General features: G+C 38.4%; 5 protein-coding genes across 7 annotated transcripts; 1 reads left to right on the top strand and 4 right to left on the bottom strand.

Moving 5' to 3' along the window:
* Positions 1-280: 280 nt before the first annotated feature.
* Positions 281-1,573, bottom strand: LOC137584690 (uncharacterized). The gene is made up of 2 exons (XM_068300208.1): positions 566-1,573; positions 281-438 (listed from the first exon to the last, which is right to left on the bottom strand). The coding sequence occupies exons 1-2, from the start codon at positions 1,531-1,533 to the stop codon at positions 378-380; spliced, it is 1,029 nt and encodes a 342-aa protein (XP_068156309.1). The 5' UTR covers positions 1,534-1,573; the 3' UTR covers positions 281-377.
* An 841-nt stretch (positions 1,574-2,414) lies between these two features.
* On the bottom strand, positions 2,415-3,730 carry LOC137584792 (uncharacterized). The gene is made up of 2 exons (XM_068300358.1): positions 2,741-3,730; positions 2,415-2,580 (listed from the first exon to the last, which is right to left on the bottom strand). The coding sequence occupies exons 1-2, from the start codon at positions 3,721-3,723 to the stop codon at positions 2,520-2,522; spliced, it is 1,044 nt and encodes a 347-aa protein (XP_068156459.1). The 5' UTR covers positions 3,724-3,730; the 3' UTR covers positions 2,415-2,519.
* A 558-nt stretch (positions 3,731-4,288) lies between these two features.
* mfas (midline fasciclin) lies at positions 4,289-12,037 on the bottom strand. The gene is given in 10 exon segments (XM_068300203.1): positions 4,289-4,935; positions 4,998-5,615; positions 5,617-5,672; positions 5,733-6,508; positions 6,581-6,772; positions 8,217-8,358; positions 8,417-8,568; positions 11,114-11,185; positions 11,498-11,589; positions 11,975-12,037. Coding segments are annotated over 9 exon segments (2,583 nt in total). The 5' UTR covers positions 11,569-11,589; positions 11,975-12,037; the 3' UTR covers positions 4,289-4,431.
* Positions 12,038-13,152: 1,115 nt separating this feature from the next.
* Positions 13,153-25,313, bottom strand: Tk (Tachykinin). 2 transcript variants are annotated; one of them, XM_068300256.1, is made up of 4 exons: positions 25,191-25,313; positions 14,243-14,967; positions 13,899-14,112; positions 13,153-13,833 (listed from the first exon to the last, which is right to left on the bottom strand). In XM_068300256.1, the coding sequence occupies exons 2-4, from the start codon at positions 14,894-14,896 to the stop codon at positions 13,817-13,819; spliced, it is 885 nt and encodes a 294-aa protein (XP_068156357.1). In that variant the 5' UTR covers positions 14,897-14,967; positions 25,191-25,313; the 3' UTR covers positions 13,153-13,816. The 2 variants fall into 2 exon arrangements, with proteins under 2 accessions (XP_068156357.1, XP_068156358.1); XM_068300257.1 differs by having other exon boundaries at positions 13,899-14,088.
* On the top strand, positions 18,593-22,651 carry Ect3 (Ectoderm-expressed 3). 2 transcript variants are annotated; one of them, XM_068299431.1, is made up of 5 exons: positions 18,593-18,742; positions 20,420-20,675; positions 20,737-20,951; positions 21,009-21,426; positions 21,507-22,651. In XM_068299431.1, the coding sequence occupies exons 2-5, from the start codon at positions 20,437-20,439 to the stop codon at positions 22,555-22,557; spliced, it is 1,923 nt and encodes a 640-aa protein (XP_068155532.1). In that variant the 5' UTR covers positions 18,593-18,742; positions 20,420-20,436; the 3' UTR covers positions 22,558-22,651. The 2 variants fall into 2 exon arrangements, with proteins under 2 accessions (XP_068155532.1, XP_068155531.1); XM_068299430.1 differs by lacking the exon at positions 18,593-18,742 and adding an exon at positions 20,211-20,362.
* Positions 25,314-27,082: the final 1,769 nt, after the last annotated feature.

The following is a 27,082-nucleotide window of genomic DNA, read 5'->3' as shown; positions in this document are numbered from 1 at the left end:
CTCTTCGAGTCTCTCTGAACTGCATTTCCATGTAAATCGAGTCATAATATACCTGTTTCTATATACCTACACATTTATATAGAACTGTCTGTAAAGTAAATAAAGACGATGCCGGCTTTTGTGTTTGTGATCAATATATGTACATAAGCTAAAGATAATACAAAATATAATTAGGTATTATTAGAAATGGCTTTTAATTTATTTATTTACATATGACAACTGATCTTAGGGATGAACTTGAGCTGATATGGCAAATAAAATCAAGTGAAACTCATATGAGTAGATTGATTATTTCTTTATTTCATTTTCCAGAATAAAATATAACAATAAATTAGTCCATACTCAGTTTTCAATTCACACATGGTCTCGATGTTCAATCACTTAAACATATTCACAGTGGATAAAGTGGAACCCCAGCTGTAGGATTTTGTAAAGACACTGAAAGGAAAGAGCGGAGAAAAAGTGAGTTGGAAACTGGTTAGCTGAGAGGCCAAGTTCGAGACGAGTGATGCAATTGCTAACACCAAATCCGACTTGCACAATTCCAAATCTCGATTGTACTCACTTTTCACGCAGATACTGCAAGACTTCCTGTTCGTTCGATGTGAGTCCATTGAAAATTGCATCCAGGTTAATCTGGAGCAGACGGCGATTGGGAATGCCAATGAGGAAGGTAGCAGCACCATCCAATTGCATGGTGTAGTACATAGCCAATTTGCCCAGCTCCACGCCGCGTTGCTTGCAAATTTCGGCACCACGGAGACCCACAGCTTGGAGCTCTTCACTGCCCGGATGCCAGACTTGTGGGCCACCATTGCTAAGCAGACCCAAAGCATGGGCAGCTGCACAAATGACACCCACATTTAGCTCCTTGAACGCCTTCATGTGACGCAGGAGAGTGTTATCCAGCAGGGTGTAGCGAGCATAATTGAGTACCAAATGAATACGCCCTTTGCCCCGTTCGGCACACTCCTTCAGGACATCAACATCGTAACCAGTGATGCCAATGAAGCGTGCCTTGCCCTGTTTGACATAATCTTCCAGGACTGGAATGGTTTCATTCAACACCATATCCAAACTGGGAGCTGCATCCACATCATGCACTTGCAGGACATCGACAGCATCTAGGCCCAGGAGTTTTAAGCTCTTCTGAACACTTGCACGAGCCTTGGCGGCTGTGTAATCGAACATTAGCTTGGGATCCAGTTCATAGCGAGCCACTTTGGTGGCTATATAATAGGCCTCTCGTGGCACATCCTTCAAAGCTTCACCAAGTAATTCCTCCGACTTGCCCTGTCCATAGAAGGGAGCCGTGTCGATGTAATTGATTCCCGATTTGATGGCCTCATGCACAGTTTTAATGCCTTCCTCACGATCGAATTTGCTATCGAACAACGCACTCAATGTGGCTCCACCCAAGGCGATTTTCGACACCCTGAGTCCTGTATTGCCCAGAGGACGATATTCCATGCGACGCACTAGCTCCTCATTGTGAAAACCTTTCACAAACGTTGCTGGTAGTTGGCCCGACATGATTCTCTATTATAGAACGGATAGAACTGATAGAACCAATCAATGCTGTGAGCGGCTTATTTATACCCCGAATGGCGGGGCAAATTATTCAATTGTAACCAGAGCGATAAGAGATGGGACTGAGTGGATGTGTTTGTGTGTGTGTGTGTGTGTGTGTCTCTATAAATGAGGTAGCTGTAATATTGCTCTTAAAGTGCTCCGCTCTTCTCTTAGAAAAGTGGAGCACTTGAAGACATCGAATTTAACATGGGCGGAAACTGTCAACTGTCGGGAAAATCTTGTCCATCGATGGGTCTTATCAGTAAAATTAAATAAATTAATCTAACGGGTTTTTTCATAATTTCTTATCTGGAGAACTTTATGGCCAATTATGTCCACTTGAAACCGTTTTGTATCTATCTCTTATCAATCATACAATATTATTGATAGAAGTGAATATTTGACTGATATGATTAGAAGGATCCCCCCATTTTATAGAATTTCACAATACAAAGGAATTATATAAGGAACAGTCATTTAAGATTGTTTTATGTGTAGTTTATTATTTCTAATATATATTTTATTAAATATGTTTCAGTATCTTCGAAATCAGCATAAATTAACTAAGGCTACATATTTTGGATAAACCATGGTGAAATTGGTCTCCTGCTTACCTAACACCTTTTCAGGTGTTTCTATTACTTTTCATATGATACCCTAAGAATTTTAATCAAATAAAATATGACTGGCTGATCCGCTATGGTAGGGCAATCTCTAAAAAATCCTAAAAGATCCACCAAAACAGTTCTTTCCAAAGAATTCTTAAAGGCCAAGATGGTTCAGAACGGTTCCTATTGAGTCATTATCCACATAGAAACAATAAATAATTAAAATGGTTTCGATTTAGGTTTATCAATTTGTATTATAGTACTTTATTGATTTTTAGCAATTAATTAGATAATAATTACAATTACAAAAATAGTAACAATTTGAAATAAATATAATTTTCATTTAAAGTCATTGATGTAGGACAAAGTCGAACCCCAACTGTAGGATTTTGTAAAGACACTAAAAGACAAAAAGAAAGAAAAAAAAAGAGAAGAAAAGTGAGATAAAAACTGGTTAGCTGAGAGGCCAAGTTCGAGACGAGTGATGCAATTGCTAACACCAAATCCGACTTGCACAATTCCAAATCTCGATTGCCTGGAGATCAACAGGTTGTACTCACTTTTTTCGCAGATACTGCAAGACTTCCTGCTCATTCGGTGTGAGGCCATTGAAAATTGCATCCAGGTTAATCTGGAGCATATGTCGATTGGGGATGCCAATGAGGAAGGTAGCGGCACCATCTAGCTGCATTGTGTGGTACATGGCCAATTTTCCCAGCTCCACGCCGCGTTGCTTGCAAATTTCGGCACCACGAATCGCCACATCTTGAAGTTCCTTACTGCCTGGATGTTTGATCTGAGAGCCAGCATTGCTGAGCAGTCCCAAAGCATGGGCTGCAGCACAAATGACACCCACATTGAGTCCCTGGAAGTCCCTCATAAATCGATGCAGCGTGTTATCCAGCAAAGTGTAACGGGCATAGTTCAATACCAGTTGAATACGTCCTTTGCCTCGATCGGCGCACTCTTTCAGGATATCCAAGTCGTAGCCGGTGATGCCAATGAAGCGTGCTTTACCCGCCTTAACATACTCCTCTAGAACTGGAATGGTTTCATTCAATACCATATCCAAACTGGGAGCTGCGTCCACATCATGCACTTGTAGAACATCTACGGCGTCTAGTCGCAAGAGCTTGAAACTTTTCTCCAAACTCTCTCGCGTTTTCTTCTCAGTAAAATCAAACATGCGTTCGGCAACAAGTTCATAGCGCCCCACTTTTGTGGCTAAGTAATACGCCTCACGTGGCACATCCTTCAATGCTTCACCAAGTATCTGCTCCGATCTGCCCTGTCCGTAGAAGGGAGCCGTGTCTATATAATTGATCCCCGATTTGATGGCTTCCTGTACTGCTCGAATGCCCTCCTCCTTGTCGAATTTGAAATTATCGCTATCAAAGAGGCCACTCAATGTGGCTGCTCCAAAGGCGATTTTCGACACCTTTAATCCTGTATTGCCCAGAGGACGATATTCCATGCGACGCACTAAGTCCTCATTGTGAAATCCTTTCACAAACGTTGCTGGCAGTTGGCCCGACATTTCCATAGAGTGTTGACAGAGAACTGTTTAAATGTTTAATGGAATCGGCGTTTTTATACCCCAAAAAACTGATAATAAGGCTCGATTGTGTGTAGTCGTTGGCTAGATAATTTAAAGAGAGGGCTAAATTTTAAAATGCTCTCTTAAAATGTAGTTGGTAGCTGTATATACTGTTTACAAGTTTGTTTACTAAATAGAGAATTGTTGAGTATTGTTTACTAAGTAGAGTATATTATATACAAAAAAAAACGTTAGTAAAGATTTGAAGTATTGCTTGCTACTTATTTTTTGCCATTTCATTGCCTTTAGTTTCATCATAAACTTATAATTTTATTTCTATCATATTTATAAAAGGTGCGCAACATGTTTATATGACAAATTACATCTGAGAACCAACGGGGCGAATGATTTATTCCAAATCAATCATTGGACATTCAAGAACCATACTTTTATGGGTGATAAGTCTTTATCTAATCGGCAATTCGATTTTTCTTCTCTATTTCCATTCATTTTGAAATTCACCTACAAAGATTTTCTACTTCTGGAACATTTGTTTCACAGATATTTCAAGTTATTTTTATAAATACTTATTTATTGTATTTATCAGAGATACATATTGATTACCAATCATTGACAAATCGTTTAAAAATTATTATAAATATATATATTTGTATATTAACAATCAGTGAGAGAAGGAATCACATAGCCGAATCCTTAGAAGAAGACATCGAAATCTCTCTGTGGCTGATAGTTTCCGCCAACTGGAGGCAGCAATTGATGCTGACGCTGGGCCGGCTTCTGTCTGGGCACAATGATGTCGTTGATCTCATGGAGAATGCCATTGGTGGCCATCACATCACACTTGGTGACCCCAGAGTTTTCGATCTTGGGCCGACGATCGCGGGTGATGCGCAAATGTTGTCCAGAAATGGCTTCAATAGAACGGACAAATGGCCAGTTAGTGGGAATAATGCCAGCACAGCAGACAACATCCTCTACAATGTGAGTCTTGACAAGAGCCACGTTTTCCGCTTGGCTCTGAGCAGGATTCTTTGACGATTCACTGGACTCGCTGAACTCCTCGAAGACATCGTTCTTGGGCACCAACAGGGTATAGCTATGCGAATCGTTGGTAAGCAACTGAGTCAGATTAGCTTGACGAACCAAATCGAGGAATTTGCTATAGTTGGGGTTAGCCTCCAGCATTTTCAAGAGATTCTAGAGAAAAGACAATTCATTTGGTAAGTTATCCGTAGCAGTATTAAATAAAAAATGCTTACATTTTTGGGTGGACTGAGTGGACGATCGACCTGATGTAAAACGGAACCACAACTCTCGTCATCAAAGTGCACTAGACGGGCACAGTTGACGGTGGCACGATTCATAACATCGGAAAAGAGAGCATGGGTCGAATAGAGATTCAAACGCACTTTGCTGCCCTCCACAGTTGGCAGAGACTGCTCCGATAGATCACAGGTCTTGATCATGGGTTTAATCACATGATAATTCAGGAATTTCAACAAATCCGCATTTTGATGCAGTTGCTCCGGCTGCTCCTTCAAAATGCGTGCCCATTCGGTATTCTGCAAGCTTTTATCGGTGGGAGCAAAGATCGTTACATTATTCAGATCATCAAATTGATTGTCATAGCCCGAAGCCTCAAGTAATTGTTTGAAAATTGTCAAATTCTTCTGGGACATCAGAGTGGTCATTGGCAGCGCCGATTCGGTTGGCAAAATGGTGTCAATCACATGGAGTACACCATTCGTTCCCATAATATCGGCATCCAATATTTTGGCTACATTATTAATGTAGATGGCGGTCTGATTTTGAGGAGTTTGAGTACGATTGAGCAGAAGGGATTCACCCAACAGATTGTAAGCTGTCGTCTTGGCCCCCCGGCACAGTGGCCAATGAGCAGAAAGTCAAGTCCAGCATATGATTCTTGAGAATGTCTATGAGGGTAAGAGGAAATTTGTTAATAGAAGCTTTTTCCCCAATTCGTTGCTACTCACTGGAGGCACAGCCACGTCCTTCTTTCAGGGCACGTCGTAGATGTGGTTCCAGCTTATCGAAAGCTTTGTCAGTGGGCACAAAAATGGTAACCGGCTTGTCGGCAGCCTCGAGCATGGCACTAATATTGGTCTTCTCCAAGACGGTACGCATAATGGATAAATCAGCCCGTTCCCTAATGATATCCATGACATTCTTGGTAAGAGGTTTCAGCACACCGCTCAGAGTATGGACCAAGGCCTGTTCGGATAGCTTGTCATGCTTCTCAATGGGCACGCAATTGGCGGCATAACGATATGGCTCCAAGCCCAAAGCAGGTGGCAACTGATAGCTATTGATGCGTATCATCTGATCGGGCAATTCAGTTTGCAGGAGTTTCTCATTGGGCACATCTTCTAACTGAATTTCACCAACAACAGCATGAAGCTTGTAAATCGATGATGGTGTAGTGAATGACGATGTGGAGGATGCTTCCGCTTTGGCGTCCTCAACGTTATTCTCTTGCTGTTGCTGTCCCCCGCGATATTCTACAAAGGCGGCATCGCTGGGCAAAAATAGAGTAACCTTTTGGCTATTGCCCAGCATCTGGGACAATTGTCCGGCACTGCGAGCGCTTTCAATGAACTGCTTGGCACCCATGTCAGCTGCTGTCGCCTCAATGTCCTTGATTTCGATCTTTTCACAGGGTGTAGCAAAGTCGGCATTCCTTGGACGCCCATAGCCATGGCAACATTGGCGTGTTAGCGTCAGAGTCTTCTTTTTGCCGTTTTGATTGATGCTACGCAAGTTGGATGAAGAAACAGTCGTGGAAATTATTCAACTTTTCAGTTTTCCCATTCCCCATACTCACATCTTGGTGCAGACATGCTTATTTGGTTTCTCGGCGCAAGAGTTCACACTGAACTGGAATTGGCCAAACAGCGGCGAGCGAACCACACTGCCAATACCATCACGTTCTTGGCCAAAGGTGTCGACTGTTTCATCAACATCGGCGTCTGGAGATGTGCTTTCGTTTTCTTCTTTTTCGGTGCACACATTGGGCCTGAAAAATAAATCGAAAATTCAAAATAAAAGAGATCACCAAATAAGGAAATCGGCAAATACATTCATTGAAATCTATTAGGAAACCAGAAAAAATAACTAACATAAAGAACTTTATCTCGCTTGATAATTTCTCACAGACAATGAAATCGTTTCAAGTTTAACAATCAAAAAATTATTTGCCCACGCTCTAAATAGTCCTTTCTTCCTTTCCTTTGCTGCAATTTTAATGTACATTTGAATTTCTTTCTTTTTTTCAATGATTCTTTTGTCTGATTATTTTGAGATCGCAGGAAATCGTGCTCGAATTAGTATTGCTTCTATCTGCTAATATCAATAATAAATAAGAAACTTGCAAATCAGAAAAGTCAATGCCCCCTTCCATAATGTCTTGAACCAACTATGTATAGTTCGATCAAATAACTTAGTCATAGGTCCCATTAGTTTATCATTAGATCATTAGACCACCATTGGCACTTGTTACTGAATAATGTTTGCTTTATGGATTTGCACATAGATCTGCCTCAGTCATACATATCTACATATTTATCATATACAGAGACACATATGTACATATATAGATGTATATATAAAGCTTAACCACTTTGCCTGGCATCAATTCAATTATGGCTACTGAATACGAGCTCATTGTATGCGTAGAGGTTTCTTTTAATGAAATTTCACAGCCCTCCATAGAAATGTGGATATACATATAAGTATATGTATCTGTATCTGTATATAACTATGTATATATAGTGCTAATTTTTCAATTGCGGACTTTCATTCTCTAAACGCAAACGTAAACAAGTTGATTTCACGCTTTTTTTTGTTGCTTGGTTTCGTTTTTTGTTTTGTTTGTTGCTTTTTTTACTCTAATGACAATCTAGGAAAGTGCAAGCTAGGTTCAACTTGCATTTATCCAATATATGCTTATATATTCATTCAACTGACTTGACCACTGAATAGATGCAACTAATTGGCCCAGCTGTCAGCGATCATGAATATAAGAAAGAAAAAAAATCACAAACTATGGAAAATTATATTTTTAATTTAATTGTTAATGCTCGATTGCGCTTCGAAAAATAATCTCCTCTCACCAAACAAGCTTGAGGAGATAAGCTGGTAATAAGAAATATTTTAAAAAATATGGAAAAAATATATTTAATAGGCTTAAATGAACTTGACATTGTGTGCGGTTAATTGCCCAAATGCCAAGAACATCCAACTGAGGCCGAGCCAAGACACGGAGAGACGACTCACTCAGTCACTCAGTCAGTCAGTCGTGTGCGGCGATTAGGAAAGAAAAAAAGAAGAAACAAACCTACTGACCATATCAATGGAAATTCAATGGAAAATTTAAATAATATTCAAATGGCCAGTGAATGGAAAAGCAGAGACAAACTATTTAGAAGAAAAGTGTCAACTATTTGGAGCCGCTTACTTACCCCTTCCACCAAGGTTCCTGAGCATTGCCAATGCCAAAACCGCCAAATGAATTGAGGAACTCATTGCCAAAGAATGGGAATGATTGCTGGAAGAACACTGCTGGATTGGGAGCATTAATATCGGTGGTAATTGCATCGACGTCTGTAAATAGAACAAATTGACAAAGATCAGTGGGCGAGGGACAAGTTTTGTGACTTACTGAAAGGCTTTTGTTCGAGGCCAGAACCACCTAGAGGTTGTCCTGCTTGGGCCACGGCCACTGTGGCAGGAACTTGACGTCCTTGCTGATGTTGCTGCTGCTGTTCCAACGGAATGAACTCCGTGTCGCCGCTATCGCTGCCAAAACTACCGCTATAGAGTGGTGGCAACAATTGTGGCGCATTAGTGAGGGGCAGACGCTGTGGTGCCAATGGTGGGGGAGCAGCCGCTGGCCAAATGCTGGCCATGCGTTGCGAGGCCTGGGCATGCAATGGTTCTAGCGGTGCAAATGGCATGGGCGCAAAGAGCGAGGTGCGTTGTTGAAGCATCGGCAATGGGCGTGTTAAATGTTGCATAAAGCTGGCCAAATTCGGGTGAGGTAAAATGAAGTGGGTGGGTATTAGTGAGGGGGTGTGGGGATCGAGTGTTAGTGGTGTGTGTGTGTTCAGTGGTGTGTGTTTCATGCAAATTCCATTTTGTATAGAACGAAACGGAACACCATAATTCATATGCCCTGTTGGTTCCCGCACATTAAAGAAGAAGCCCGCACAGTATTCCCCCCTCGTCCCTCCCCCTTCCCCATCACTCTATATACTATATAGTAAACTGCTGATCGTGCTCATTGTTTAGAGTTTTTTTGCGCAGCATTTGTCTGATCTGCATATTAAGTAGTTTTCCCCCTCCTTTAACTCTTCATATAGACAAATCAAATAAAAATAACTTTTTTAAGTGCCCAAAACAAATAGCAACCAAACAATTTGTTTTTCAGCCAACTTCGAGTTGCATTTTGTTCATCAATCAAATGGAATTTATTGCCAGTCAAAACGAGTTCTATTTGTCCCAACGCCCAACGTTTTAGTTTTAAATCTAAATCCCATATGAGTCAGTTTGACTTTCTATAACAAAGACATCTTGGATTTCCTTTATGGGATGAGCCGGCTCATTAAAATTCGCCATACGGAAGCTAATTAAAAAACAAAAAACCTCATAATAACTAAGCGCTAACAAAATAATTTTCAAAAATCTTAAACAACAAAAAATAAAACGTAAACAAATTGTTGTATGTATCTATTTAGCATTGGTCCACAGTTGGTTGACTTCTAAAGCCCTCTCCATGAGTCATCCGCTCAGACGTGAGCAGCACAAGGGCTAAAGCCAGTCGACATTAACTGACTGAATGATCCGACAAAAAAAGGTGACTCCATGATATGTGTCGAGACTGTCAGCCGAAGTATTTATTGTCTTCAGCCTGAGAGTTAAATGAACTGGGCGAATGTACAGGAGATCGAGTTTTTCCTTTTGTAAATTCGATCTTTATTATAAATTTTGTTTCACTCTAAAAACTTTTGTCATTTATCTTTAAAATGAATTGCCAAAATGGCTAACAGTAAGAACTAAGAAACAAGACAGCTAAGAGATCTTAGAACTTGTAGTTTCATTTAAATACCAAAAACCAAAGTTAAAGGAGTAGAGAGAAAATAGTTTCTCAAATTATCTTCATTCAGAACTTTTCCCTTAATTGTGTTTAACAAAAGTGTAAACAAATTTGTTGCACTCCACTGTAAAAGACCAAAGCGAAAGTTATTGGCCACAGAGAGTGACAAAATGATGATAATAGGCAAAAAAAGGGCATGGAAAGGGGGCGAAAGGGTGATGAATTGGTTGCTTGATTTAATTAGGGTCCAAACTGGAAAGCACCCACTAATTTCACTAGTTGTGGGTAGTTGATACTGGGTGACCCACATACAGGGTGTAATATACAATTATCATTTGTTAGGCTTTACCTGGTTCGCACGAATCTACCGAAGCTACCGAAAAATTGCACTTAATGACGTGTCAAATGTCAATTAGTTTCACGGTTGTCGAGCAAAACGAATCTTCATGATCACAGAGACAAGCCACAGGCAAAAAAAATGGTGTCAAAATGATGAATAAGTGGAAGGAAGCTAAAAAGGTTGCCAACAAGCAACAAACTCAGCCAAGTGAGGAGAGGAAGAGTAAAGGTTGCCCAAGTTGTTGTCCCGCGGCGGCAATCTCAGCTTCAACTGCAAAAAAAAAAGCGGATGCCCCACTTTGGCTAAACATTGTTCTTCATCTTCATCTGCTTCTTCTTAAATTGCAATTGTCTGTGTTTCTGTTTTGTGCAAAAAAAGCAGAAAGAACAGACCTAAACCGATCCCAACAGAAATGATTTGAACTGCAGGGTTAGCCATATTTTACTTGGATTGAAACAATCTCTTTTGAGTTTATCAATTGGGGTCACTATTAAACTATATATACATATCTGTGTGTGTGTGTGTGTGTGTGTGTGTGTGTGTCGGTGTGTGTGCATACCTACAATTTGACTTTCTTTCTGTCTGAGTTGGGGATTTTTTTTTTTGGGTTTTTGGTATTCTTGCTTTTCTGCTCTTTTTTTTTTGCATTTCATTTCGGTCAACTTTATTTGTCAATTCGTTTAGCGCAGCAAAAATTTCACCCAACACAAATAAAAGAAGCCTACGAAAAATTTCAACATTTACTCTAAACTTTACGACTTACGGGGAGTCAGTCGATTGGGAACAGAATCATAAAAGAAGTTTCTAACAAATATTTGTGAAAAAAGTTTCCTGTGTTTGTTATTTGTGTTTGATTAGAGGTCGTGTAAAGTTCTGAAGGGTTGTTGACTGATAAAAACTGATGAAAACTTTAACATGATCACCTGGTTTGAAGGGATTCTGACGACGAGATATCCACCGAATCTTGAAATTCTAAATCCAATTCACTATCTACACTGTAAAAGCAGGAAAATTAATACTTAAAAATCAAATCGGAAATTGAGGACAGGGAATGAACTATGAAATACTACAATATAATGTAGAAATTTAAACTTTTCTAAGGATAAACAAAAATAAGGGACAGGATATGAACTTTAAAGACATTTAGCATAACCACAACCAAGGCATTTAAATACTTGATTTTAATTACTTTCAATTACTTGTGAGTAGTCGTGTGAAATGTGCATGAAACAAACACCAAAAAACAGATTTGAATTTGTTTTGTTTTTGATGAGCAATTTCTAGGAATTTCTTTGTGTTCTACTTACTCTCCTCCATAAAATGGCACAGCCTGGGTGAGGCAGCCCAAGAGCAAGAGGCATGCCCAGAGTCTTAACATCTTTTACTTCAAGCTTAGCACCTATGAAAAAAAAAATAAATAAAACAGTCACTAAAAACAAGAAAGTTGCTGTAATCATCTGACAGAAAGCCGAAAAATTAAAATCGTCTGGATGGTTGACTTGAAGAAATTTCACTGTGAAACAGAAAAACAGCTGAGAGGAGGAGCAGCACTTTTTGGGGACGATTGCTACAAGACTGGTTTTCCACGCCAAGTTGCACTCGAGCAGAGCCAAAGAAGCAGCAATAACAACAATATAACCACAAATTTTCCACAGTTTTCATTTCATTAATTGCAAATTTCTTATAATTATTGTCAATTGCTTGTTTTATGTGAGTTTATCAGATTAGTTTCGAAATATTAGCGAATATTTTCTTTTTCATTTTTTTCTTTGGGGTTCACTCACGTTGAAAATTTTCAAACACCAAAACAATTTTGAACTGCTGTTGCCCGTTATGAATCGCAGTTTGTAACTAAACGAGATAGAACGTCGTAGCTGCTACTTATAAGCTGAGAGAGCTCACAGATACTCGTGCACACACATACACATTCACACACCTACACTTGGCGATCTCACTTGAGAAAAAAGCTTTCGACTCATATACAATAACTTTTAAGCTCGTTTTCAGAAATATATATGTATCTATACCCTTTGTAGAGGGTATTACAAATTTAGTGGGAAGTTTGTAACCCACAGAAGCGGTGACCTTTTCCCTAATAGTATATATTCTTGATCAGAGCAAGAATCCAGGTCGACATAGCATAGGAATCATAGATTGAATCTTTACTTTACAAAGAAAGGTGAGAAATATCTTAAAATAGGTAACAAAAAAGAATTTAAAGGGCATATGAACTTCGGCGCAGATCGATGTTCTTTTTCTTTGATTTTTTTCGTTCAATTTTTATTAGTGTGTAAATTGTGAAAGTACGAGAGCAGCGGTGATAAGTGCCTACACTGTTCTACAAATGTTGTGCAGATGTTTTTTTTTTTTATTTTCATAAAGTTTTCCATTGAAATTTATCACAGGTAGTAAGTACCTCCTGACCATTAGGTGTTAGAGGTGAAGAAATTAATCCTACCTGTTGAGTTCTGCGCAGTTCTCTATTTGGGTTATCCCTAACAACAACAACAACAACTTATTTTGAGTCACCCACAACTCATCAATCACTGGAGAAGTCTTTTGTTTTCTTGTTGTTGTTGCTAGTGCCTGATGGGTGCCTTATTAAGAGTCTCTGTTCATATTTAAAAAGTGTACTGTTTGCTGTCTTCTCATTTGTTTTGTATGTAGACATGTATCTATCCCAAAAGTACAACATGTTTTAATTTCTAAGAATTGTGAAGCATCTTAATGGAGTTTCCTAACCTGCATTTGAAGGGTATATGCAGGTCTTGTAAAGCATAAACTGGAGATAGATAAATATTGAAAAGTGGCATTCGGGTACCCAGTCGAACTAGGCTATAGTGAATACGGTATCACTATCTGTTGAAGGGTATTGCGACTTCGAGTGCCAGAAGCAGACAGTTTCTTGACTTTTATATCGTTATTTGTCAGAGATTTGTTGATAAGACTGTTTTGATGTCTCTTTTCGTTTTGTAATAATAATTTTTATTCTGTTCATTAGCAATAGTTACAATATTTACAATATTTAATTAGCCATTTGTGTTAAGATATACATACATATATAAGATAGGCTCCTTTTGGTAAATAGATGCGAATTTTTGTCTTTTTTTGAAAATAAATAAATAAATAAATCATTTTTGTGTGTGTGCTTAAAAATTCATATTTTGGTTTTTTGTTTTTTTTTTTTTTTGTTGAATAATTGATCTATTTAGATTTAATTTTGATTAATAGTTTTACACTTAGATATGCAAATAATTCAATTTATGTGAATTCAAAAAGCTTTAAAAGCTTTTGATTACAATTACAGTTATATTACATAGTCTCGAAGGTGTTAAATATTAAGCTTATGTTAAGATAACAGATTCCAGTGTGTGTGTGTCTTTTGTCTTCCTTGTGATCCTTGTGTTGATTAATAGCTGCATTTGAAATAATCTCCAGCCCAGTGATTATTTCAAACACAACATTTCATTTCAATATTTCACTTCTCTCTCTCTCTCTGTGTGTGTGTGTGTGTGTGTGTGTGTATCTGTGTGTTCATGTACATACATATATTCTTGGCCTAGTTGAGGAACTTCCAGCTGTGTCTTTCAATAACTGAGGAACGCCATTTACTACTTTAGATAGACTTATTCCAGCGCCAAAACTGCAAAGAAAACAAACTTTTTATAGCTAAAACTCAATAAATTTTTGAATTGATCAACAATTTACCTGGACGTTTGCCCCGCATGCCGACAAAACCATTGGGCGCTCGTTTCTCGCTTAAGAGATAAGACCAAGGATGGACGAGATACTGAGCCTGGCCGTCCTCAAGATCCAGATTATTCTTCTTGCCTCGTACGGCCACGAATTTGTTATTGAAGTCAAAGAAACGATGTTTCTTGCCACGCACATCGTAGGCCTTTTTAAAGAGATTGCGCCAGAACTGAATGCGTTTAGTTTCTCAGAGTTGTGCTTAACATTAACATGGCTCAAACAATTTGAGAAATATAAGCACCAAAAGATTTTGAGTGTTTCCATTTCTCGGATAAACTATGAAATTGATGTGTTCTTACCTCTGACAGAGGAGCAGCTCTCTTATAGTTCTGATGGGATACATCCTTTTTGCCACGCACACCCACAAAGGCATTAACTGGAGCACGCTTCTCAAAGAGTTCTATGGCATCATCGTCATCCTCGGCTGGTCGCTTGCCTCGCATCCCAGTGAATCCAGTGGGTGCCCTTTTGTTGGGTATCTCTGCATCTCCCACAGTATTCTGATCTGCCAAGCGATCAAACAACTCCTGCAGGACATTCTCACGCAGACGTTGCTCTTCTATCTGCCGCAGCAGATTCGATAACCGATTGCTGCTTGGAGTATACTTTTTGCCCCGCATTCCTACGAATGCTGTTGGCGCTTTCTTCAACCTCCTGCCGTTCTCATAGTAGTCATCACTGTCCTCTGCATAGTCTAGGGGATCGGGACCCAACCAATTGTCATTGCTCACAGCTCTTTCCCCATCTGTTTCCGAATCCGTTTCCAGCTCCTTCTTGCCACGCATTCCTATAAATCCCGCTGCCGGAGCTCGCTTCACCAGTTTTCTGGGCTCCTGCTGCAATGAAGTCGCCGTGCTGCTAAGACTGTTCTCACCCTCAGAGATGGCCGCATTAGCCATGGTTAACAGCAGCAGCGACAACAACATGCCGTTCGAACCCAAATGTTGGAGCATTGAGCAAGAGACTGTTGAGTTCTTTTGGGCGGGAATTTTCTTTGGTTCTCTGTGCACAAATTGATCTTTATCTGCAGAGCAAAATAAGGTATGTTAGTGTACGTGTACATGGCCATTAAGTTTAGCTGAAAAGTATGCTACAAAATTTAATACACATTGGTTTTGGATTTCGGTTGTTCATGCAGCTTAAAAATCTGCAAGATTTTAAATTTTTGTTTGGCAGTTTTTAGTGATCAATACCCTTAACCAACCTGGAAACCAACTAAAGTGTTTATCAGACCAAACAATTATTACAATTAATGTATTAAACATTCTAAGAACACTATGAAGTCGAAATTGGGCAAACATTTTCTCATTAGCCTTTATATCTACATATAACTTCTAATCTAAGCCACGTCTATTGCTTAGCCAATTTAAACAGTATTTGCAACATATTGGACCATGTTGGAGCTTCTAATTGAAACTAACGCCCACCAAATTGATTCTATTCCTTTGAAATGAATTCTTTGTACCAAAATGTTATTAAGTGAATTCAATAAGAGTCTAAAATGTTAACAAGAGCAAACTTATGTATATCTGCGATGGCTTGTTCGGATTTCATATTCAAAAACCTTTTTCTTTGCTCTCCCATTTGTTTTTTTGTTGTGCTGCTTGTGTTTGTTTATACATATTTATTTTAGTGCACTCACATTTACATTGGGAAAAGGAGAAAAACAAATGCCTCGTGGCAACTACTTGACCTTTTTGCGGTCTAGTTTCTAGTGGATGCGGATGCGGTGGTGATGGTGCTCACTGGGCCACAAAGTGACGGAGTGGCCGCCACCCATGGAGGGGAGACTACTTCAAATTGCATATGCATAAATTTCGGTGGAATGGTTACTAACGGGAGAATAGCAACAACAGCTAACGGCTTAAACTAGTCCCAAATGCAAACATTTTTCCACCAGTGTGCAAAAAGAGCCTTCAATTGCATCCTCGATATGCCGCCGTTCCACATGATTATGCTGCCGGGTGAAGCAGCAAAGTTGTCGTTGGGCGGATTCACCACGCCCTTGTTAAGTAAAATTGCCATGCAAAATGCCTGAGAGATGGAGCCGGAGCTAGCTTTGGCGTCTTTGCTTGCTTTGATAAGCCAAATGGTGTCAGAATAGCAACTAGAAGCAACAACCGCAGTGTCTAACGATGCACACAGGAAGCTGGGAACAAACATGTAATTCAATTGATTGCCACCGGCGGCGTCAAGAGCTAACAACTTGCCACTCCGCCCAGTAAAGAAGAAACAAGAGGAGCAGGAGGAATAGGAGGCGGAGAAGAAGGAGCTGAACAGTCGACAGTTTTTCTACTGCAATTCAATTGAAGTTGAGTTTGAATTGAATTGAATTGAATTGATGTTGAATTTACGACAATCAACAGGTTGTGTGGGCTGGAAATACTCTACTTAAAAACCATCACTCAGCTGATGACGTCACTTGGGTGCCTAAGCTTAAGTGGCAAGTTTCCATCAAAATATAGTTTTTTGTTTTAATCCAATGAAATGGCACATAATGTGCACTCTACGAACAGGTGGGCCAAAAGATAATAGGTATTATGACATTTGCAGCTTCCCACCTGAACAAAATTTTTTATTTCTTTGAGATTTGTTCTATAGAGTTTTTTTTGGGGGTTTTACACACACACACACATTGGTTAATTATCTTTACTTATTATACTACTGTGTGTCATCGTGGAGCATCAGGTAATGCTGGCCAAAAGTTTGTGTGGCATAAAATTAGCAAATAGAAAATGTATAAAGCTTCCGGTTTTCGAGTCCTAACCCAATGTTTCAGTGTGTCCTGTGGAAGTTAGTCTTGCCGGTGACATGAAAGTGACAGCTAGGCAGACAGGCAGTTAAACAATGGACTCTTTAACTCCAGCCACACTTGGGCTCTGTGTGTACTTTAACGTGTCTCAAAGTCACACACAATCACACTAGGCGTATGTGTAATATTCTGGTGCTAAGCTGTTAACCTATATACATACCTACATATGTGTGACATCTAATTGTCTATGTATGTGTGTGGGCCTTGTCTGTTTGCGTTAGGCCTAAAACCCATCCCAGCGGACACTTTAAAATGCCAACATAGTCATGTAGGCATTAAAGATGGCCAAAAGGCAGGAAAGGAAAAAGGAATTGGGATTTACATTTTGGTCTATCATCCATACGTGTTCTATCTGGCTCTGTGTGTGTGTGTCTGTGCTTGTATGTGATGGTAATAAAGGCCCATTAACTCAGCTGAGCCCCAGCTCGAAAAAGGAAACTCTAAGAACAAACGAAACGAAACAAAATTAATAATAAAACAACAATACATGCATAGAAAATTCACTTCGTTTTTTGGCCCAATTTGCCTGCGGCTGCATTCTCGTCACCCTTTTTTGCATATGAGTAGAGACCAAAACAAACAGATGCTAAAACAGTGGGGCAAACGGGAACAACGACTACAGTTAATGCATAATATATGAGGCGTAACTGTACTTTTTCTTTTTATTTGCTGGCCAACAGCTGCAGCCTACATCGAGAAATATTTATGTATATATGCTTATATCAGACGTGCGTGAGAGTTTTTAATAAATTTACATTAACTTTTTAGACCATTTTTGGAACATTTCTTTATACTAAGTTGGACTAAGTAAAAGTACATATACAGTAAACATTCTACTAGTGAGTGAGTCTATGTGTCGAAGAAAGCGTTTTCGAACCTATAAAGTATAAATACTCTTAATCAGCATCAAGAGCCTCCTTGATTTAGTCATGTCTGTCTAGTTAAACCACAAAAGCCATTCAATTTAGATGTAGCCTCGTTTGGCCTTTCTTCTGTCATATTTAAAATATCGTTAAACGTTTTGGCTCATTCAATTTGTTGGCCAAGTTGTTAGAAAACGGGCCTGTGCTCCTAGCCTGAGCACTTGTCCTCAAATAATTGGTTAATAATTACTTACTTCAAAGTGAAAGATTTGGCTAAATAAATAAATTGTTTTTACTGTTTTGACGTGAAAAGTTTTAAAAATATAGAAAATCGGTCTTAAATCTGTTTGTATTTGTGTGTCTATATATCTATCGACATTTATAATGCACGTATATGCATATTTAAATACGTATTCAAATTAGTGACGAGTTAGTAATAATTTACACACGCGAAAGTGTGTAAAGTTAGACTAAAACACGTTTTTTTTATGTTTCTGAGTTCATTCATACGTATTGTGATTGCATCTGATTTGAGTGGTATTTCTTACTTTAACATTAGAATTTTTTTTTTTTTAAATTACTTGATATTCAGTTGACTTTTTGTTAAAAAATTCAAAAATTTGAACAAGTTTTTGGGAAATCTATGCGGAATTTAGCATTCCTCTCTCTGCCTCAATTCGTCTCCAAATATCTTTAATTACTTGTTTGAAATGCATTTCCCAAACAAATTGATATCGATTCTGTTAAATACTGAACGATTTATAAGGGTTTTCTCCAAAATGTTTTATTTAATATATATTTTTTTTCATTGTTAAATGGTTTTTATTAAGTACAAATTGATTTCCGACTTAGTTCCCCGGTTCCACTCTGTTAGAACTCTGTAAAATAGCAGGGGCAGGCAGAGGTTAACATGAGATCTGTATGTTAAACATGTTGTAGCTGTATGTCCGTTGTATTTAAATGCGATCAGTCAGAGCTCAGTTTAGCTCCGAAGCGGATCGTTTCGCCTGAGACCGACGCGTTGCATAGATCAGTGCATAAGGAAACTGCAAAGTGTGTTCAATATACGAAACATAAAACATAACAGCGCAAATTGTTTGAGTTCTGCTTCATATTGTATTAAGGTGAGTGCCAAAATGGAAAAAGATCGACTTTTGTATGAACTATGCTAAAACAAGGAACACAAATAAAATGCTAAACTTTCCCATGGGAGTGGGGCGAAGTAGCCAAGGAGTCAAGTCGGGGCATACATAAAAATGTACATATGCAAAATAATTGAATTGGGTCAAATGCTGCTTTAAATGCTGGACTCATGCTGTTTGTTTGCTTTTTAGAACAATTTCGTATAAAATTAACGTTAAACATTAAATCAATGTGTGCCGCTGTCGAAGCATTAAATAAATGCAAGCAAGGGTCTGGGGGGAATTTTTCGTATTTGGTAGGGGGCCGAGGTTCATTCAAGTTCAGGGCCTTGATTTCACAGATCATTTAATTTGATTTTATTTAAAATGAATCAGATTGATGAACAAAGTGATTTCAACTTGTCAGCAACTGTTACACATAAACGAAATAAATCCCACTTTTAAAAGAAGACAACAAATGTTATTCAAGGAATCAAATGTCAAGAAATTGTGGTTTTTGGTATGAAATTGTTGTTATCAGCAATTATTATCATTCTTATGGTTATTATCGTCATATTTTTGTTATTTGATAGATTTCTATATATTTTTATTATAGTCCATATCATTTGTTTAAATTAACTTGAAATATATAACTGTGTTTCATTGTATTCATCTATGAGGCTATTTATGTTATGAATCATCTACAAATATGTATGTGGTGATGTTCATTAAACTAATTACAATTAATTGTCTTAATATACAAACAAGGTTTAACCCAAAAAGTACAAAATAAATCATTTATGGCTAACTTAAGTTAATGTTGTGTGAACACGTACCAAAACAATATGATTGCAAGTCACTGCTGATAGAACCAAAACAAAAATAAGACTACTCTTCTATATGTACATATAAGTATATGGAATATGTGTACGCTCAGACCAATTGAATGATAATTCCGAAAGCAAATCAATTTCAAGTTGTGCCTCTTGAAAACAAAAAACAAAATAAATTTAAACAAACATGCGGCTTAGAAATTCACTCAGTTGAGATAAGCTGAATATGAAATAGAAGAAGGCCTGACATCGGATTCAATTAACCGAATTCGTAAGCGATTATATCAACAAGAAGAAGATGAACAACAACAACAACCACACAATGGGAAAGACGATGACGTCGACTTTGTCGTTGACAGATGCCTACTAATTGAACCGTGAACTTCAATTGTGAAAAGAAAAGACTCTGAGCGGGAAAACTGACACAGATTTACATAGGTTTTATACCAGGAAGTAGGAACATATGATGGTAGTTCCGGCATTATTTTCAATTACTAGGAAACAGATGCAGCTCAGTTCAACGCATTGTCCAAATAAGTGGCCTAGTTTAAAGATCTTTTTAAAGTATCCAAAAAGAATCAATGACTTGTCACACATTAAGTAGGCATATTTATGCTTACAATAAATATATTACTCATACGCTTATGCCAGTTGATTTTAAAAATTTGATTTTGATTTATACTATAATTTCTGGTTTCATTCCGATGGCTAATGAGGACCATTGTTTGCAGATCCAACTTGCATATATTATGCAAGAGTATAAAATATCGATTCTTTCCGAGAAATTTTGGTACCATGACGTTGTGAAAGAAAATGAACAAATTTTACATTTTCCCCATTCTTTTAGGCATTTTCATTAGAGCCATGAAGTTTGTCAGCCTGGCTGCGACGGTGTATGTCCTGTTCGCCTTGCTTAATGTAAATGGAAATACTGTGAGAGCCAATCGGACATTCGTAGTTGACTATGAGAATGATAAATTCCTGAAGGATGGACAACCATTTCAATTTATATCTGGATCTTTTCATTACTTCCGCGCCCATCCGGCCACATGGCAGAGACATTTGCGGACCATGAGGGCTGCTGGATTGAATGCCGTTACCACGTGAGTTGCGAGAAGTCCTTTAGAAGATCGATATTTGAAACGATGCCGCTTTACTTTTTAGCTATGTGGAATGGTCTCTTCACAATCCACATGACGGTGTCTACACATGGAACGGAATAGCCGACTTGGAGCACTTTATTCGCCTGGCTGTCGATGAGGATTTATTGGTAATACTCCGCCCGGGTCCATATATATGCGCAGAACGTGATATGGGTGGTTTTCCCTATTGGCTGCTTAATAAATATCCTGGCATTCAATTGAGAACTGCAGATATAAGTGAGTAGTGTAATGTTGCACACGGAATCCAGTCAACTTTTATTTATTTTCTTTTAGACTATCTAAGCGAAGTCCGTATTTGGTATGGGCAATTGATGTCTCGCATTGTTCCTTATCTCTATGGTAATGGTGGTCCCATCATAATGGTCCAGGTAGAGAATGAATATGGCTCGTATTTCGCTTGTGATCTCAACTATCGAAATTGGTTGCGTGATGAGACCGAAAGTCATGTGAAAAACCAAGCCGTGCTCTTTACCAACGATGGACCGGATGTGCTCCGCTGTGGCCATATTCAAGGAGTCTTGGCCACAATGGACTTCGGCGCTACCAATAACTTAAAGGCCATTTGGGCCAAGCTACGACGCTTTCAACCCAAAGGACCATTAGTTAATGCTGAATACTATCCTGGTTGGCTGACCCACTGGACAGAGCCTATGGCTAATGTGAGTACATCATCGATTATCGCGACCTTCAGGTAAGTGCGATGATTGCAACAGATGTTGACATCATTTTTAACTGGTTTTCTATCTCTCTCTCTGTCTCTTTGCTCTAAAGAGACATGTTGGACAGCGGAGCCAGTGTTAATTTCTATATGTTCTACGGTGGTACCAATTTCGGATTCACAGCCGGTGCCAATGAGAATGGTCCGGGCAATTATCTGGCAGATATTACCAGCTATGACTATGATGCCCCCATGACTGAAGCTGGGGATCCCACACCCAAATATCATGCTTTGCGACGCATTATTTCTCGTTATTTACCGTTGCCAAATTTGCCGGTTCCAGGTCCAGTTCCTAAGCGAGCATACGGATCTGTACGACTCCTGCAAAGTTCGTCACTACTGTCACAGGAAGCTCGTCAAGAACTAGCCACTGGCATGGTTCAGTCGACCAAACCCAAGACGTTTGAGGCCTTAGATCAATATTCTGGTTTAGTGCTATATGAGACCTGGTTGCCCAGTTTCAAACGTGATCCCAGCATTCTAAATGTACCTGGACTAGCCGATCGCGGCTATATCTATGTGGATGACGAGTTTGTTGGTATACTGGCCCGAGAGACGCCCATTTTCCAGTTGCCTATCAGTGCCAGTGCGGGACGGCGACTACAGATTCTAGTGGAGAATCAAGGACGCATCAATTATGGACTCAAAATCAACGATTTTAAGGGTCTGACCAAAGATGTTTACCTGGATAAGCGTGTGCTTAACAATTGGAATATGACCAAATATCCTTTGGAATCTTATGATAACTTGAACAAGCTAATCACCGAATCTTATTCGGTCCTTACCCACGAGTTGAGAAAGCCACGGCGAATGCTTCACTCTGGTCCAGCTATTTATCATGGCACGCTGATCATAGAAAAGGCCGATCAATTGGCGGATACCTATGTCGATATGTCAGGATGGGGCAAGGGTATTCTCTTTATTAATGGTGAGAATTTGGGTCGCTATTGGCCATTGGTGGGTCCTCAAGTCACACTCTATGTCCCCGCTCCAGTGCTCAAGGTGGGCACTAATCAATTAGTTTTAATCGAACTGCAACAGGTTCCCACATCTCTGGAACTGCGTTTCCGTGATACACCCATCCTCAATGCAAGATCTTCTTAGAATTTAGGTTAATGTAAGTCTAAGTCTCGTGTGAATGCGTTTGCGGTTTAAATTCTTTGTGTGTTAGGCATTAAAGCAAAACATAATTTTTGTATATGGAACACAGACTCATTAGGGCCGGTGACGGGGACATGTGTGTGTGTGTATGTGTGTGACCTTTGTGTGTGCGGCTTGGACAAATTAATCCCAAATGATTGAAATTGAAATCACGCTGATGAAGTCACAAGTCAAAAGGCACATACCCTCAGTCAGACGTTTGACGCGTCTTGGCTCGTTGATTTTCAGTGGCTCATCCCTTCAAAAAGGAAGTTTTTTATAGCCATACTCCCCCACCCCCCAAAGTCTTCGTGTTTGTTTCTATGTGTGTTAAGGTTTCATAATATTTAATATGTAAGGGATGGTTCTACTTGGATAATTGCATCAATTTTGGGTCCATTTGAACATTTTTTTCTACAAGTGTGAAACGTCGCTTTAAATTAAACAAAAATATAAAAGTATCTCTTTCAATAGTCGATAATACAAACAACAACTGGCCAGAAGTCAGAAGTCCAGAAGAAATGTCCACCAGCTGACATTTAAATAGAACTAGACATTTTTCTTTAAATTAAATGAATCAATGAAAAAGGAAGACGAAATTCCAAATTTAACAGCCCAAAATACAAAATATACATATGTATATATATCCTAATAACAATAATTTACCACTTGATGTACATGTTTTTGTTCTTAATCGTTTTATTTTGCTCCTTTATAGTAGTACCAAGTGATTCTTGAAGTATCTATACAGACAACCTGTTCAAGTTCTTAAGCTAATATTATACGAATAATTGCAGATGAGAACAAGTTTTGAATCGGCTATTAAAAGAATCATTTGAATTCGAATAAAGGAATGGTTGCTCCTTTTGCTGCAAATGTTGTTCTTTACTTTTCACACTCTATTCTAATCTCTGATCTCTATTCTAAAATTTAAAGTTATTTACATATATTGCGGGGGAGGGCCACATACTTATAAACATAATTTGGGATTTGGCTGGTGCTCATTATAAAGAGACTCTGTGAATGTTAAATGGCTCCCCCACTTGGCCATCTTCTTGTTGTGATTGTTGTTGTAGTTGTTAATGAGCCCTACAGCTATATGTAGTTATATATAGTAGTTGTCCAGGTTAATTAGTAGTGAGCTCGCACTTAAAATATTCCCCTATTTCTGCCCCTTTTCGACACTGCCTTTTCCCTCTGTCTCTCTCTCTCTCTCTCTCTCTACCTCTCTCATGAGACAAACACACATAAATACACAGACAACAATACATGCAAGACGCGAACTTTTTAAAGCATCTTTTAGGCGCAGCTGCAGCTCAAGTATTTGGCCAGGCCTGCACATGTAATAATTGCCATAGTTGTTGTGTTTTGTTGTTGTTGGCCAAGTCCAAGTTGACATAAAACAAGTTAAGGCCCAAGGGCAGTTTTAAAGCTTCACCTCAGAATGTCAGTTCATGTAGTGTAGTTCCTCTCTCATTTCTTTTGTTTTTTGGCTTTGGCCATGTCCCCTAATGGACTGCTGCGTGTGGTATAAGTACAACACCGGATGTACGGTCCAACGAGAAGGAGGTAGGGCAGTAGTAGTAGGCGTGGCATTGATGTTACCGTTTTTATTAGCTTTTGCCGCCGGCTGCCTGGCAATTGACGGGGCATCTAATAAACATTGTTGCAATTGAGATATTTCGTTTTGTTTTTCCTCTTTTTGAAGTATTCAATTCAAACAAAATAAAACCCACAACGAATGTTTTATAGTTATGTATTTGCCAAACAAAGATATCTCATTTTATTTAACGCCAGCTAACTTGCTCCTAACTAAAGCAACAGCATTAGGACCTTAACTTTTGATGCCTTTTTAAATAAGATTTGAGAATTTCTTTCATTGCTGCTTTTGATATCTTGTTTTGATTTAAATTTTTATGTTCTTTAAATGTGTTTACAGATTACGAGTAGAATTTTAATGGTCAGCTTTATTTAAGAACTCAAACTGACCCACCAACAGAATAAACAAAATGAAATTGCTAAAAAGTCCCTTGACGCAGTCTTATTTTATGTCAATTAATGTAGAGATAAAGCTTTTGTGTAGAAAAAAAAAAAAACATTTATAAACTTTTTTTATCAAATTCTTTAAAGCATTCTTCTAAGAATAAAATATATACCTATATTTTTAAATTTTAATAGTTATTTAAGAACAAAAATAAAGAACTAATATACAGTTGCGAGCAAAAAAATAGTAGCGCAGTACACTCGACGATATTTATTACTATATCTGGCAAGATAATATTCTGATCTGTTTAACACCTCTTAGTACCCTTACATTGTAACCTGACTTAATGACTTTTTTGCTATGTACTTAATTTTTAAGCTTAATTGCCAAATTTAGAGCGAGCAAAATAATAGTAGTGAATGATCTTTCCTTGCAGGAAATTTGAACTATTGCTTGAAGATTGGTGGTATGTTACATATGGTAAATTGCTTAATGGTTTGATCAAGATGTGTAAATATAATATTTGTAAACAAAAAATAAGAAAAATTGAAAATGTTCTCACATTATTTAAGTTAAATAAAATTCTAGATTTTTTCCTTAAATTTTCACTTACAAATTGTTTTCCGTTTGATATTGTTACACTAGTTCACTAACTTTATTACTGATTACTGGATTCCACACCGAACGAACACGGCCGGGCAGTATTCGAGAACTGAACACAGATCAAAGCATGCAAAGGCTTTTATAATGCCTGCAATGAAGAATATACCACAATGTGAGCCAAAAGATATGCTACACTTTTGCGGCCAAGCGAAACAGGAAATGGCAAACACGAAGTCCACATTCGTCTGCTCTTCGTGTCTGTGCGTCAATGTCGTTGCTTTGTGCCTGTGTATGTGTGTGTGTGTGTATATGTGGGTTCGTGCATATCAACAATTGGTCGAATAGAATTCAACTATCCCGTGTGTGGGCGTTTTATTTTGTCTGTATGTGTGTCGCTGACTCGGTGTGCTTGCGCGTGTGTGTGTATGTGTGTGCGGCTGGGAGAAACAATTCCGTTTCAACGGGAAATTCAGTTTGCATATGTGAATAAAACATTAAAAAACCTAGAACAACAACCACAAGCGAAAAGAGAGAAGGAGGAGTAAGAGAGGAAGCCACGATGGAGACTGATTCAGAGGGGACACGCTAGCGATAAAAATTAATTTCAATTTTTCCTCAAAAAAAAAAAAAATATGAGTTGCTGTTTATTTTAAACTGTCCGAATTGGTTTTCAGTTAATCAAAAAATAATTTTCCCAACAACTCATTAAACAAACAATCGACTTGACACAAAAAGAGCAAACAATATTTTAATATTATTGTTTATGTAGAATGTCAATTAAACGAACGACAGTGGGCGAATTCAGAAGAAAGTGAAGACTCTGGGACCTTATTTTTCATCTCAATGGAAAGGGACAGCTTTAGGCAAACAAAACAATTAAAGAGCAGTAAAGGATCGTTTATTCATTTTTAACTCCAACTTATGTGGACACTACAGCTGAACGTTGACCGTTTTTAGATATTATAATAATTAACGCTTTTTAAAGGCATTGAATTAATTGCTGTCTACTCTCGCTGGAAAAAGTCCTCTAATTAACTTCGATTATCCAATTCAGACTTATATCATACGATATGTATGTATAAACAACCGATTTCTATAGTTGCCATAAATGAACCCACTGTGCGAACTCCAAAAATATGGCATTTAACATTTCGCCAATTTGTGTCGGTGTGTTTAAGATAAAGTCATAAAGACCATGCAACAACATGGCTTGGTCATGTTGTTATTGTTGCGTTTGCTATTGTTATTGTATAGTGGCCATAACACTGCCCCACATCTTTCCACATCTTTTGGACTAAAATCAAGCGTTGAAACGTTGCATTTCGTGGTGGCTGTTTCCTGTAGTGCGTTATCGTTTCCACATCCGCAACCTCTATCCTTGTGTACTTAAGACATTTACCGTCATAAAATCTGCAAAAATTTGCATTGCTGTAAAATTTGCATTTAAATTACGGATGGTCATTTTTTTGAGGGAGACAAGGGGCAGGGAAACCCATTGTTTTTCACTGTTTCAATTAGTAAAACTAAAGCGAGTCGCGCGATTCGCCCGCTAACCATATACGTACGTACATAGCCTCCCCTCGATAGACAAATCAAATATTTACTTCAACCATTTGGTAAACATAATTAGCATTTAATTAAAATAAAATTGGGGCCCCAATCAATTGACAAGCAATTTTCTGATTTGATTATTAACAAAATCAAATAACTTTTGCCGCAGCAAAATTTTCTAACTGCGAACTAGATAAGGCTAGGTTATCAGTAATTCGCTGAGTGTCCCTATAAATGGAATTTATGCGATTAATTAGATTATGGACGTAGCTTGGTAAAATGGCTGGAATGGGCGTTAAGTGGGTAGGTATTCCTGTTTTTTTTTTGTGTGTGTTTTCGATGACCACCTGT

This window comes from Drosophila tropicalis, unplaced genomic scaffold (genome assembly GCF_018151085.1).
Source record: "Drosophila tropicalis isolate 14030-0801.00 unplaced genomic scaffold, ASM1815108v1 contig_878, whole genome shotgun sequence".
In the NCBI taxonomy this organism is placed as follows: Eukaryota; Metazoa; Arthropoda; class Insecta; order Diptera; family Drosophilidae; genus Drosophila; species Drosophila tropicalis.
This window is presented reverse-complemented; position numbering and strand designations above follow the sequence as displayed.